The sequence below is a fragment of the Alternaria infectoria genome, assembly GCF_024043175.1.
Source record: "Alternaria infectoria strain BMP 0036 chromosome Unknown scaffold_4, whole genome shotgun sequence".
Classification (NCBI taxonomy): Eukaryota; Fungi; Ascomycota; class Dothideomycetes; order Pleosporales; family Pleosporaceae; genus Alternaria; species Alternaria infectoria.
The window spans coordinates 1,884,609-1,898,770 of NW_026250693.1; the positions used below are offsets into that span (position 1 = coordinate 1,884,609).

Genomic DNA, 14,162 nt, shown 5'->3' on the forward strand with positions numbered 1-14,162 from the left:
CTCCACCGCTTCTTCGTTGTTGATGCTGCTGAAGTGCGGAGAAAAGCAAGCTGTTGATGCGCAACAGGGAACTAACCGCCCACGCCGCGTTTTCTGCCCGAATCCGAAAGGCAGTACTTCCCGGCCGGTGGTGATGCCATCTGGCGCGAGCTAGTTGGCTACATAAAGCAGTCGTGGGATACGGGCTCTGCACAAGCGTGGGCGGATAAGGAAAGGGGGGTGCGCAATATGCAAGTCTAGATCTACAGCAGTCTCCACCCCGGCAGCGCAGCAGCGGGTGGAGCTCCTGGGCATGAGGGAGGCTCGTTCGCGTCATTTGGGGGGTGAAATAGGGAACGGCCGTCCGTTGCAGGGAATAATGATAATACCCTCGAAGCCTTCTTTCCCTGGCATCTTGCTTGCTTTGCTCTTCCCCCTCTTATTTGCTTTTTAGCCTCGTCGTGCGAAGAAGCTTGTTCGTTCTCGTCTGCCTTTCGACTCGAGATAGCCCGACTGCATACCGATGCGAAGCGAGATAGCCACGCCGACAGAGAGATACGATGGACTACGGATACGCTGTGCCGATGGAGAGCCCTTTTGTGATCCCACATGAGGATGTAGAGGCGCTGGGCGAGTCGAAGGCCTTTTGCGCGCTGAGGAGGCATCTGGCCGGTGATGCTGAGTATGTTCATGTTCCTCTTCCTCTTCCCCCGTCGCGAGCAGCTTATCGCGCTTCGTATCGCTTCTCTCCACCTCCACATGCCTATCCACCCCCAGCTCCACGGCAAACCTCAATCGCAATATCAAGTACTAACGAGCATGCCAGCTTCTGCGCAACACACACGCAATGTTCTCCCCAGGCGAAACAGACCTACATACTCCACCGCGATATCCTCCACGCCCTCATCATGCCCGTCGTAACCCTCTTCTCCCGCGCATCAACACTAGCCTCCGCCGCACTCTGCACACAACGCGCCTCTGATCTCGAGCTCGCCTTCTCCGGCGAATCCCGCAGCGCATTCATCGGCCTGCAATGCTTCATAACCGAAGAATCAGACTGGTGCCGCACCCGGGGCTGCCCAGCATGCGTCGTAACAGCAACCCTCAGCACCGACAGCCACATCCGCCTTACCATCGCCGCAAGTCTGCTTAGCACAGCAAACATCGCGACGCCAACGCAAGAAGAACCACCAAAGCACATCGAAGACAGGACACTGCCTCCTCTCCCTCACATCCTCCCCGCGCTCCAACACGCTGTTATAAACGACCCGTTCTGGGAGGGCTCGGAGATCTGGGGCTACATCCTCTCGCGCGCAACACAACTCTCCGCTGGTATTCAGGCTCTCATCGCTGAGTGCGTGAACCTCGAGTCCCTTGTTTCGTCCCCTACGATCGAACGCCCAAGCTCGAAGCGTGGGCTGACACATCCTACGGTGCCATTTGTGGTATCCGGACAAGCGGTCCAAGAGAAGGGCGTCAAGCTCAGGAAGAGCAAGCTGGCGAAGCGACAACTCAGACTGCGCGACGAGGAGGTGGAGCTCATGCGCAGAGTAGCTATGCAGTGCTGGGCGAAAGCCCAAGTGCCCAAGCACGTCAGGGGAGAAGTCCTGGGACTGGGCGATAGCAAGAGGACGAGGAGTTTGACCTGCCCGTAAGCAGCGACTCGTTAAGGTGTTATATGGCGTTTTAGGGCTCGCATATGGATGATACCACAGCATACCACTTTTCCTTGGGTCAGGCGGCATCTGATGTCGCGGGACTGGTTGGTTCCGCGGCTGGGTTGGGAGGCATATACATGGTATGGGGGTATTTCTTTTGTTTGGCATTAGATACTACTGGGGCACAAGTGGTCTTTAGAGGTCTAATATATCTATATGTTCGCTTTAAGTATGTGCCCGTTGACGTCCCGTCAAGCAAGTTGGCGTGCTTTCTGGTACCGATAATGATCTGCCAGAGTTCCAGCAATACCTTAGCGAAGATGTTGGGGGCCACGTCCACGTATAACGGCTCGCCTATCAGCATGTGGGTGGCTTGTAGCTGCCTGCTCGCACCTACTCTCAGCCTTCTTCACTTCGCGAACACCACAGCTTTGCCATCGATCCAAAACTGATGTAGTTGTAGCCTCCAGGCAATTGTTGTCTGTGCTTAATGTCATGACCACGCTCGGAGCGATATCGAAGGTCAACAAGGTACGTGCCTTTGCCGACGCTGCAGCGAATATGGCAATTCTGACGCGGTGGGCCAGCCTCGACAGACATAAAACCCATCGTTGCATCACCACGTACCACAGACATCATGACGAAACCCCATCTGCCTGCTCTTGTGTCAATATTGCGACGAGGGGAGACATATAGGGCACTACGACGCCGCTCTATCTACGAGCCGATACCGGAAGGCGAATACATCCGAGTACTGAAGCTTCGGCCTGGACGCGAAAGCGACGATATCGACTGCAGTCTCAGCATTGTAGACATCGAATCTGCAAAAGCGACCTACGAAGCGATATCGTACGTGTGGGGTGATGCCAAAGATACTGTTAATATATGGTGTAATGGACTGCGGGTGCCGATTACCGTCAGTCTTGCGGATGCGCTTCGAAACTTCCGACACATATCTCAGCCTCGGGTACTATGGGTGGATGCTTTGTGCATCAATCAGAAGGACAAGCGAGAGAAGGGACATCAAGTTAAGAGAATGGGCAAGGTGTACGCCAACGCAACATGTACACTTGTTTGGCTTAGTCGCGATGATCAAAACATTGCCGAAGATGCATTTGCTCTCATCCTCGAGGCAAATGCATGCCTTGCGGAACTGTTCTTGCAAGCAGACCGAAACATCTACAGAATGGAACCCTTCACAAAACCGTACCCTATTTGTATGGACGAAAGAAGATGGTTAGGGGTCGCAAAAGTCTTCCGCTTTCCCTGGTTCGGACGAGTATGGACTGTTCAGGAAGCCGCCATCTCCGAGAAATGTTGCATGTTTTGGGGCTCAGACAGCATCGGCATTGCCGATCTATTGGAATTATCAACGTGGATAGATCTAAAACCAGACTTCCTGGGTATCCTCCGGGGTATCGATGAGCAATTCCCGACTCTTCCTTCAAAACGCGTAGCCCTTTATTTCTATTACAATATCCATCAGCCGGAACGATGGCAGCAATCTCGCAGCGGATTGGCTTACTTAGCCACCACTTTCTTCAAAGAGAAGCCCTTTTGGGCGCTCCTTATGGAAGCCCGGCCCCTGGAAGCAAGCGATCCCAGAGACCATGTTTACGCATTCTTGGGCTGTTCAGCCGCGATTGCCAGTGCAGGCCACACGTTCGTGGAGGCAGACTACACTCCTTCGATAGACGATCTCAATCTTCGTCTCACCTATGCACTGATGGAGGAATCCACAGAAGCGCCGTTCGTTCTTTCGGCTGTCACTCACAACAGTAGAGAAAGACTTATGGGCGACATGCATCCTTCTTGGCTACCAGTATGGCATGTTGCTGGGGCATATCGCCCGAAAATAGCGGAGCCGACCTATTGGTTTCAAGCGGGAGGCGCCACAGAACTCTTCACAGCCACCCAGTATGGCGAGAATGGATTGAGCGTTGGTGCTTGCACCTTCGACACCGTCATCTGGAGGTCATCTACGATACAAGGGTACTATGCAGAGGTCAATCCCACATATGCGTCGACCAGCGGGCTAGGGGTAGTATCCATCGATACGTTATGGGATGATGTGATGCGAAGCTCGTCACGGTTGGGCATCGCAGTACGACATGTCGACTTTTTACGCAGCTTAGCGATGGGTTACCCAGGAAGCAGTAGCTTCTCCGCCATTTCCGATGAGACACAGCAATACTTGATTGATGCATACAAAAAGAGTATCCGTGTGGCGAGACCGGGTGACCAGGAGGCTGTGATGGAAGTCCACGAGAAAAAAGACGCAATATGGATCCAAAGGGCTTTTTATGATCTCCGCAACGCGAGTTTGTTTCTGACTAGAGATGGGCGTATCGGATTAGCTCCAATAGGCGACTTGGTCGAAGTCGGCGACGTGTGCTGTGTCATCTTCGGGGCAACCGTCCCTTTCCTCTTCACACCAGCGAAAGAAGGCCGGCACAAGCTCGTAAGCGATTGTTACATCCATGGTGTAATGAACGGCGAGATCATGCAACAGTTCGCTGGAAGCGACCTCAGCGAGCATCGCATCGTCCTTGATTAGGCCTCGCGACGCGCTTCTGCAAGGAGACTTGTTGATGGGTCGAGCACTAAGTCGATGGAACATGATTTGGGAAGCTGGTGCAACTCGGTGTAATCTTGGGTATTGTAGAAGATGCGAGGAGCTTATACAGAATCCTACCTTCTCTCACTCTCATTCAACCACTTATACACGACCCTCGCGTCCTTCCCTTGATACCTCTCATCCCGCATAGCCTCGCCAAAAGCCTCCAACGTAGGCTTATCGAGTACAGTACGCGCGCCTACCATCTCCGCAAGTTGACTCCCCATACCCAAAACCTTTGCACAAAGCTCGATGCGGAACCCGCCTTCGTACCCTCGCGAACTCGGCACATTGGCTTGAATGCCCGGTACTGGGTTGCTCTTGCTAGTGACCCAACACTGACCCCCAGAAACATTGATGACGTCCGTAAGTAGGGCGACGTCTAGCCCCATCTTCGAGCCGATGTTCAGCGCTTCAGACGCGGCGAGCGATGTGATGGCACTGAGGTAGTTGTTGATGACCTTGAACGCCGTGCCTGCGCCGATGTCGCCGCAGAGGAATATCGTATCCGGCTTGCCCATGTGGCTTAGATAGCCCTTTACAGTAGGGAAGATGTCCTTGTTGTTCGCGCCTGCCATGAACGCCAGCGTACCATCCTGCGCACCCATGGGCCCACCAGACACCGGCGCATCAACAAATGTCAGCATCTTGCTCGCGCTAGAGTTCTCCACTGCTTTCGCAACCTCCAGTATCGTAGCCGTTTCGATGGTACCGCATTCCATGATCAACTTTCCCTCTCCAGCTTCCGGTAGTGCCTCCGCACCAGCGAGCACCCCCGTTTCTTTATCAAGGTACACCTTCTGTACAGCATTCGAATCTGGAAGCATTGTTATAACGGTGTTGGCTCTTTGGACAGCATCATATCCGTTCTTTACTACTTCCACTGGACCCTGGCCTGAGGCGTCTGATTGGAACTTTTCGAGCGCGGAGGTGGATACGTCGCAGATTAGGAGGGTATGGCAGGTGTCGAGACCTTTACGAAGATTGAGGGCCATGGGATAGCCCATTACGCCAAGACCTGCGAAACGTAAGTATGAGAAGTGATGGATTGGAATTAGCTAGGTAGGAAGGAACGCACCGATGAAGGCCACAGTCTTGCTTGGTGACGACATTGTGTTGAGAACGTGATCGCCAGTGCCTTCTCGTCGATTATCGTTTCCTTCTCTTTAGATTTATGAGAGTATTTTCGCAATTGTAGTATCAGCTTGTTGTTGTGAGATGTCAATTGGCAGGAGCCATGCCCAGTAGCGCGATGTTTCCTCAAGCGGGATTGCAGTTGCGACGGACTCACCAATACCTTTCCCCGCACACCACCATTCATCCTGGCCATCTGCTCGCAGAAATTACTTCCTTTCTCAGAACACCCATCATACCAAGCCGCGTCGTGCTTCCCCAAGCTAGCCCCGCATCTCACCCCGCATTGGGGAACCACACATGGCTTCTCCACCTCCGCAACGTTCGCAGATCGGCAATCCGGCTAATACTCTACACCCTGCCACCGACGTCGACATGCAGCCTTTCTGTGTCACTCACTCTTCAGGCGTCCTGCGTATCGAAGCGAGTGATGGAGGATTCATGGAAGTTGGAGAAGGACCTAGGCCTAGACGATGGACACGAGTAATGAACGCAGGAAGGGGCATAGCGTTTATACATACCGGATTCACGCCTTTCTATGGAAGATGCATAATAGACGAGACTACTTGATCTTTGAGCTCGGATAAGGCATCAGGAAGCTATCCGCTACCGTTTCCCTCGCTTCCTGACCCCTTTCGGCAATGGCAACGCCAGGCCTGCAACGCTCGCTGACCGACGAGAAACACGAACAAGTGCAGCGCGAATACCTTGCGCAAGATGAGACCCCAGAGATTGTGGAGAACAAGAAGAAAGAAGATGCGTTGCGACGGAAGCTGGACTGCTTCGTTGCACCAGTCATGATGATGCTGATGCTCATCAGCTATCTGGATCGCGGTAACATTGGGTTTGCTGCGACGCAGGGTATGACGACGGATATTGGACTGAAAGGAAGCGAGCTGAACGTGCGTCACGTTTTCCATCAAGAGGTCTAAAGATTGAGAGATTAACAAAATTGTAGACGGCTGTATCGGTGTTCTACATCTTCTACATTCTCGCTGAAGTATGTGTTATTTCCAGCTACGACTCTGCATGTCTGACGTCAAACAGTTTCCGACTTCGTTGCTAGTCAAGCGTCTCCAGTTCAATAGAGTCATTCCCACGATCACCTTTTGCTGGGGTATCACATGTCTCTGCACTGGCTTTGTGCAGAACTTCGCTGGCCTGGTTACCACCCGCATCTTCCTTGGCTTCTTTGAAGGGTGTCTCTTCCCGGCGATGACACTTTTTCTGTGTAACTGGTATACTAGAGAAGAGCTCGGCATCCGTATAGCATATCTGTTCATCGCGTCAGCGTTGTCGGGTGCCTTTGGTGGCCTCATCGCATTCGGCATTCTGTATATGAACGGAGTTGCTGGGTGGTCGGGGTGGAGATGGTAGGTTGCAGCTTTTGCGCCTTGATTCCCTTTATGCTAATATGTGATGCAGGCTATATATTATCGAGGGTATCATCACCATAATATGGGCAGCCTGCTGCATCTTCCTTGTCCCCAAATCCTTCGAGACAGCGTATTTCCTCAATGATGACGAGAAGGCTCTCATGCGCCAGCGCGCACATCGAACGCAGGCCTACTCCGACTCTGAGGGCTCCGGTCATTATGGAAAGGCTGATATCAAAGAAGCTGCGAAGGACATCAAGAGTTGGGTGCATGGTGTGATTCAGATCGCCGTCGTGACGATTCTGTATGGTTTCGGAACCTTCTTACCTATCATCATCAGAAATGGGTTCAACTTCTCCACCAAACAGGTACTGCTAGCCACTTACAGTTCTGGATACAGCACTGACATGCACAGGCGCAATACCTCGTTATTCCCGTCAACATCTGGGGCGCCATCGTCTACGCAATCGGTGCATACCTTTCTGACCGGTATCAAACGCGGTTCTTGCCACTGATCACGATGGCGCCCGTAGGCATCGCCGGCTACGCCATCCTCCTCTCTCCAGTAAGCCCATACGTCCAATACTTCGCCACCTACCTTGTCGCCACAGCCTGCTTCCTCTGCACCGGCGGAAACATCACCTGGCTATCTGCCAATTGTGCGCCCGATGGCAAACGCGCTGCTTCTCTAGGCATCTTGCTCACACTCACCAATATCGGTGGTGTGGTATCTGGCCAGATCTATCAGAGCAATGCGGCGCCGAAGTATACCTTGGGCCACGCGTGGAGTTTGGGCTGTTTAGCGTTTGCGTGGTGCGGATGGTGGATTGTTATCGCGATTTATAGGAGAAGAGAGAAGAGAAAGGATATCAAGCTCGCCCAAGGGTATATCATGCCTGCTGGCAAGCAGTATACAGATCGCGAACCGGATTTTAGGTATCAGATATAGCTGCGCAGTGGTCCAAGTCACAGCAAGAGTATACAAATGTCACATGAATTGAGTCCAGCCTGGAGGATGTCGCGTGACTTTTGAGTTTTGAGTGTAAATTTGAATGATAGCGTGATGGACTTCAAGATTTATACAAGCCATGTAAACGATGTTACAGAGTAGCGGGTTGTACTTCAAGCTCTCCACGGACAGCATGGGCAATCCCCACAGGCCTTGAAGCATATCAGGCTCATACATGACACTTCCTGTTGACCATTCCTATGCACCCTGGACGTATACTAGGTGAGGCGATCAACTCTATCTCATGACACGACTTCCAAGGTTGTATTCCGCCCGCTCAGTAAATCCACGGAGTAAGAGGCCCCAGAACGTGAGTTTGGCCAACATTGTTGGCTCTTTGGGCTAAAACCTCGCAGCATGCACGAGCAGTTTGATGGATACATCGATCTACCGCCCACCAGTTTAGTGCGGCACACTACCCTGTAGAGGCTACAATAGTGCATTAAAATGTAGAGCTAAGTAAGAAGAGGCATCTTAAGATATACGTGGTCCTTCCTACAGAGCATAGCGTAAGCCTACTATCATTGTCTACGGCAAGGGCCTTGTAGCATACGCTATATCTCTGATTGTGTAACGAAAGATGATTACACCAGGAGGATACAGACAGGTTTATAAGCTCAAATTAGACCTGGAAACGTAGTCGGGAGGTATCCGATGGTGCCAGTGAATGAGAAGCATCGTCAACCCAGTGACTCTTGGATCTGAAAGTCAATATCATGATCCGGCATATGCCCGCACAGGTCTGAGGAGAGCACTTACGCCAGAAGGATAAAGAGGGAATTAGACCCTCGAGTGAGACCTAAGAATGTAGCCTGGAGGGATTCGCTGGTCCTTCCCTGAGAATGGCGTAGTTCCTTATCCGAGTTCGATTGGAAAAAACCTCCCAAGGTGCTCAAGATGCAGGTACGCTAGGCCTAATCGGTCGGCGAATCTCCAAGAGGTGTACGGCATGCGCGTGTGCTAGATAAGGATTCGCGGAAATGCTTTCAGGAAGTGTCCGCGGACCTTCACATCGACGTGCCGATAAGACAAAGGACCATGTAGACATCGGGCGTGTATTGGAACCGGAGTACAGCAAAAGCTCTATCTCATTGGGCTCGCAGCTCGGTCTACAGGACTACTCGTCCTTCCCGAGCCAACACCAGAAGCGAGTAGTTCAAGTCTTGATGCCTGGACACGGTGCTTCTTCATGACCTCTACCCACTCTTCCTCAACCTCCTGCTCTTCCGTATCATCTGTGCTTTCTTCCAATTCCGCACGCAAGTCCTCTTCCAGGAGAGCGATCATCATGCTAAAGTCACCGCCCAGTCTACCCAGCGAACCAGCGCAGTATAAGACCTGTGTGAGGAGCGAGTCGCGCTGGGAGCGATCTTGTACGTTTGGTAGATATGTTCGTAGGGTGTCGAAAAGCATCTCTACGAGGTGTAGCGGAAACGTTGCGAGGGCCGACGGTATCGGTTGTAGAGGGTTGGAGGTGTTGACTGGCTTTACAGCTGGCGCGCTTTCGTCGGACCCTGGTGCTGGTAGGGCGGAGGGGAAGATGCTCTTGTACATAGATATGATGGCGAAGCTCTGCTCCCGGAAGACTTCAAGATACTTCTTCAGGTACTTTTCTGTTTGCTGACCCACGGCCCAGCCAGCGTCGCCTTTCGCTGCCTTGGTTGTCCGCTTTTCTGTCTCTTGGTCTGCCAGTTCGCGTAGAGGATCTAGAGCGCCGAGCATCAACTCCAGGCAGACCAATCGGCAGACGAGAAACAATGCGCCCAGTGTGCCTTCTCCACTGCCTATGCCAGCTTGTTTTGTTGACCATGCTTCGTCCAGTTCTGGCGCCACTCGTCTGAGCCACCCAATCGTTCGCATAGCACCTGCCAGCTTGATGCCCTGAGTCTGGAGCGAGCTTATGAGGTTGGTGGTCATGGTCTTCATCTCCTGCTCAGCCTGGGCAGTGAGTGATGAGACCAGCTCGGAGTTTGGGTATAGCGTATGGAGGCGCTTGATGTGTGCGTGGAGATCGAGAGCCGAGGCATAGTTCGCGTTGGCCGTGGCCGTGGATGACGAGGCTTGTGCGGCGGCTGTAGAGGAGCTGATGGCGGACGAGAGGAGGGTCGGTAGGTCGAGCACATCGGATACGCGGTCAATGTTCCGGGACAGCAACATTGCCTTTCTCCGTCTGTCTAGTATCGCATTTTCTGCCCCTCTGCTGTATTTCTCGGAGAAGTTCTGCGCTGCTGTTTCCAGGTTGGGCAGCTGCGCCTGTACCGTGCCTGCATCTTGGCCTATCTGCGGGAGTGTCTTGCGGAGGTGTAGTAGGTGGTCGGTCGAGGATATTATGGGTTTATGCGACCGCTTCGAGAGAGCTTGCAGTGATCGTAGTATAGACTGCGAGCTTTGTGATAGCGATTGCTGCTCTGAGGAGGTGAGGGCAGCCAAGGGCAGGGTCGTGAGGCGGGAGAGGTACGTGTTGGTAACGGCGTCATTGGGGGAGGGCCGTAGCTGCGCGTCTTGGGCGTCGAAGTAGGGTATCAGTAGCTCGTAGAGGGGATCCGCCATGTTGTCGCGTTTCACTCGTCCAATGACGCGTGCAGCTGTTGAATTGCGTGTCGAGGGCAGCGTGGGGTGGCTGCCCAGGTGTCGAGTTGCGGGCGGAGGTGCCACGAGGCTGACCCTTGCCGCCTTAGCGCCCTTTGCACTTCACATGCGGCCGCTACCGCAACATTGGAACCGCAGGACTCATGGATCGCGGCCACTCCCACACAGACAACCCCAATAGCGCGGACAACGACGCAAATCGACCACAGCAACCTAACGCAGTCGAGCGCTTCCTTGCTGAGCTGTTCCAGAATCGTTTCCTCACAGACCTCTCGACCGCCGACGACGAAGCTGCACCGACACGACCGATTTCGCCGCGAACGTTACCCTCGAATCACCTCGTGCCTTTCTTCACCGCCTCCAATACCTTTTCAGTACCGCAAAACCCAGCCAACACTGCAGAAGTGGCAGAATTCACACCACCGCATACTTCAGCACGCCAAATGCAAAGCGCGCAGGATGTCGTCTTCTGTGTCGAGGATACCGTGGGGCTCAAGGACGACAAGTACAGCGTCGGCATCATAGAGAGATCTTTCGGCGATGTCGACTCGCACGAGCCCCGGCCACAGCGCGACTACCCCGACGACATCGAACGCCATACCGATATCCCCAGGGAAGATTTTTGGAAGTTCATGAAAGACGGTATCCCGCCGCGGGGTACGGTCCTAGTGTCATGGCAGACCCAGTACAAGACGGAACTCATACCAGAAGCAAAGCTTCAGCTGCTAGATCGCGCGCTGTACGTAGGCGATGTGGTCAAGAGGAAGGCCGAAGATCATATTAGTGGCACGGTCATTGGCACCCAGGCAGTCTGCACCCTCTTCCCCGCGACCCTCTTCAACGGCGGCCAAATCACACAGACAACCACCGACGACCTATCTATACGGAACATTCCGGCCGACGAGCTCATCAACGTGCACGAATTTGTCGAGGGCGCCTTAGTCGTCTACGGCGACTGGGTGGGGCGGGTAGAGAACGTATACGACGAGGTCGCCATCAGGCTGGCCAACAACTCAGTCGTGGTCGTCGAGGACCCGGCAGAGCTGGAACAAGACGACACCACTCTCGAGCGGCTCAGCGTGGGCGATACAGTCAAGACCAAAAAGGGCAACCTGCGGCGGGGAAACTGGAGATTTGGTGCATACGATCCGAGCGTACCGCCTGTGGGCATGGTAGTCGAGACAAGAGCATCCGAGATCGACGTGCAGTGGCTAGCAAGAAGTATTGGCGCGCGCAACGTCGCCTTCAATGCAGACGAGCCGCCTGCGACGATCGGTCGAGACGAATTCGAAAGCCCCAACTTCTACAGATACGATGCGTCAGGAGGTACCGCTACGACCCTCCCCGTCTCCGAAAACGGTGTCGACAAGTCATACCATGTTACCGATGTGGCCGTAGGTGATCGGGTACGGTTCAAGGACATCGCCGGCGCAGCTGTAAAGTACGACGGCACGAGGGAACTACCCAACGGATATCCACAAGGGAAGGTGACACGCATCGCGCGGACGGAAAGCCTGGGATACGATCTCAATGTCTTCTTAGTGATGCAGACTCACAGTCGGGTCACCGTTCAATGGCAAGACCTGTCGATAACGCACGATCTCAGCTCGTCTCTACTGCCAGACCCCAATGTGGAAGACGACGATGAGGTCTGGCCTGGTGAAGTTGTTTTCTCCAAAGAGAATCGCGAGGGTGACAACGCTGATGACTCTGCGACAAAGAAGCCTTCGAAAGTGGGTGTAGTCCAGACAGTCAAGGGCCGAGATCGGATAGCCACTGTGCGGTGGTTCAAGAATCCTTCCATTGAGTTCTTCGGCCCAGACCTACTTCCCCCGTCAAGCACAGGAGAATTACACGAGACCGTTGAAGACGTCAGTCTATACGACATTTACTCTTTCCCAGCACTAACACGAAGGCGCGGCGACTTTGTACTTGTACATCCAGACTCAATCGAAGGTGTACAGACGCCGCTCAACGTCACTGGCCCCGACTGGTTTGGAGAGGTTATTGACCTGGGCCTGGACGGGAAGCTCACGGTTCGCCTTGGCGCAGCAAAGCCTGTTGTGGATGTCAAGGTTCCCTATGAACGCGTCACTCTTGCCTACAGCAGCGACATGGCTGATGATTTCGGCAACATGGATCCGCTAGAGGGTGAATACATCGATGACTCTGACGAGAGTGATGAGAGCGATTTCGACACGGCGTCATTCAACGAGATGTGGATTGAGTATGAGGGCATGGATGGTGAACAGCCTGTTGGCGACGAAGGGGATTGGTCGACGGAAGATGAGGATGAAGAGGAAGAAGACGATGGCAATACGGACACATCCATGCCTGACCTTGTCGACATCACAAAAGAGGTCGATACATCCAAGACGACTCCCGAAGAGCAACCCGATGAAGACGGTGGTATAGCACTGGATGATCATACAGAGCAACCCACAGAAGGCCCGGCCTCTTTCCTCATCCTCGAAGAAGCCCCACCATCTTCTCATCACTACGTCTCCCAATCTTCAGCTTCCTCGTCAGCCTTCATGCGCCGGATAGCGAAAGAGCACAAGATCCTCCGAAGCTCACTTCCACCAGGCATCTTCGTCCGCACATGGGAATCTCGATTAGATCTCCTCCGCGTCCTCATGATCGGCCCCAACGACACACCCTACGAGTACGCGCCCTTCGTCATCGACTTCCACCTCGGATCGGCCTACCCACAAGAAGCACCATCAGCCTTTTTCCACAGCTGGACAAACGGCAACGGGCCTGTCAACCCAAACCTATACGAGGACGGCAAGATCTGTCTGAGTCTACTGGGCACATGGCACACCGACGAGCGGAATGAGAGCTGGAGTCCCGCGAAGAGCACGCTACTACAGGTTCTCGTCTCCATCATGGGACTCGTACTAGTTAAGGAACCTTACTACAACGAAGCTGGCTACGATGTTCATCGCTCAGCGCCAGAGACCAAGCTGAGTTCGGCGCTTTATACTGAACGCGCTTACTTCCGCGCCCGCGCTTTCATCCATCACGCACTCACACATGAAGTCGCGCCCTTCAAGGAAGAATTACAGTACCTCTACCGGAGTCAAGAAGACGGTGCGCCAAAACTTCTCGACAAGGCCATCGAAGCCGCTAAGGATGTTGTCGAACAAAGCGCTGAGGGTAGTGAAGAGGGAGAGCGTGATGGACTCAGAAAGATCAGTCTGGGTGCCCTTGTTATGCTGAGGAGACAGGTTGAGAAGCTAGAAGCTTTGAAGCAGGCGAGTACATGAGCGGAGGATGTGCATGATTAACGCTGGCTTGGCTTCGTGTTACTGTATTAGAGTTCCACATCGGGAGGTGCGTCACGCTTTACCCTCGTAGTAAGAAAGTGAAGCAAGAGAAATGTAAAACTATACTTCAAGGTGCCCGTCACCCTGGTCTTGATCGTGACTCTGGACATCTGGATTGGACCAACTCGTACCAGGAAGAAGCTAAATACGTACCACCTAGGAGTCTACATTACCTTTGGATCTTGCGAAACTTTGGCTTGTATACTAATGTAGTCGGCAAGCACCTGTCCAGAACGCGCGGGAAACGTATCACCTGGAAGTCTACATTACCTTTGGATCTTGCGAACGTTAACTTGTATACCAATGTAGTCGGCAAAGCACCTGTTCACTCTTGCATCATACGAGTTTCTCTCACCGCTCCATCAGCATCTCCCACACTCTAACGTTCTCGTTTGCTATGTCATCGGCGCCTCCATGTTTACTTCGACTTCCAGTGCCTCACCTAGGACACTTTGTCACCTCTTTTCAATG

At 53.3% G+C, this 14,162-nt stretch overlaps 5 protein-coding genes across 5 annotated transcripts; 3 read left to right on the plus strand and 2 right to left on the minus strand.

Moving 5' to 3' along the window:
• Positions 1-563: 563 nt before the first annotated feature.
• Positions 564-1,634, plus strand: J4E92_003631 (uncharacterized protein; the record flags this gene model as incomplete). The annotated part of the gene is made up of 2 exons (XM_051495027.1): positions 564-661; positions 806-1,634. The coding sequence occupies 2 exons, from the start codon at positions 564-566 to the stop codon at positions 1,632-1,634; spliced, it is 927 nt and encodes a 308-aa protein (XP_051355320.1).
• Positions 1,635-4,328: 2,694 nt separating this feature from the next.
• Positions 4,329-5,366, minus strand: J4E92_003632 (uncharacterized protein; the record flags this gene model as incomplete). Its single annotated transcript, XM_051495028.1, has 2 exons — positions 4,329-5,272; positions 5,333-5,366. 2 exons carry the CDS (start codon positions 5,364-5,366, stop codon positions 4,329-4,331), a joined length of 978 nt encoding a protein of 325 aa, XP_051355321.1.
• A 663-nt stretch (positions 5,367-6,029) lies between these two features.
• J4E92_003633 (uncharacterized protein) lies at positions 6,030-7,713 on the plus strand (the record flags this gene model as incomplete). Its single annotated transcript, XM_051495029.1, has 5 exons — positions 6,030-6,290; positions 6,347-6,388; positions 6,436-6,761; positions 6,814-7,132; positions 7,180-7,713. The coding sequence occupies 5 exons, from the start codon at positions 6,030-6,032 to the stop codon at positions 7,711-7,713; spliced, it is 1,482 nt and encodes a 493-aa protein (XP_051355322.1).
• A 1,143-nt stretch (positions 7,714-8,856) lies between these two features.
• J4E92_003634 (uncharacterized protein) lies at positions 8,857-10,323 on the minus strand (the record flags this gene model as incomplete). Its single annotated transcript, XM_051495030.1, has 1 exon — positions 8,857-10,323. The coding sequence occupies one exon, from the start codon at positions 10,321-10,323 to the stop codon at positions 8,857-8,859; it is 1,467 nt and encodes a 488-aa protein (XP_051355323.1).
• A 182-nt stretch (positions 10,324-10,505) lies between these two features.
• Positions 10,506-13,631, plus strand: J4E92_003635 (uncharacterized protein; the record flags this gene model as incomplete). The annotated part of the gene is made up of 1 exon (XM_051495031.1): positions 10,506-13,631. One exon carries the CDS (start codon positions 10,506-10,508, stop codon positions 13,629-13,631), a length of 3,126 nt encoding a protein of 1,041 aa, XP_051355324.1.
• Positions 13,632-14,162: the final 531 nt, after the last annotated feature.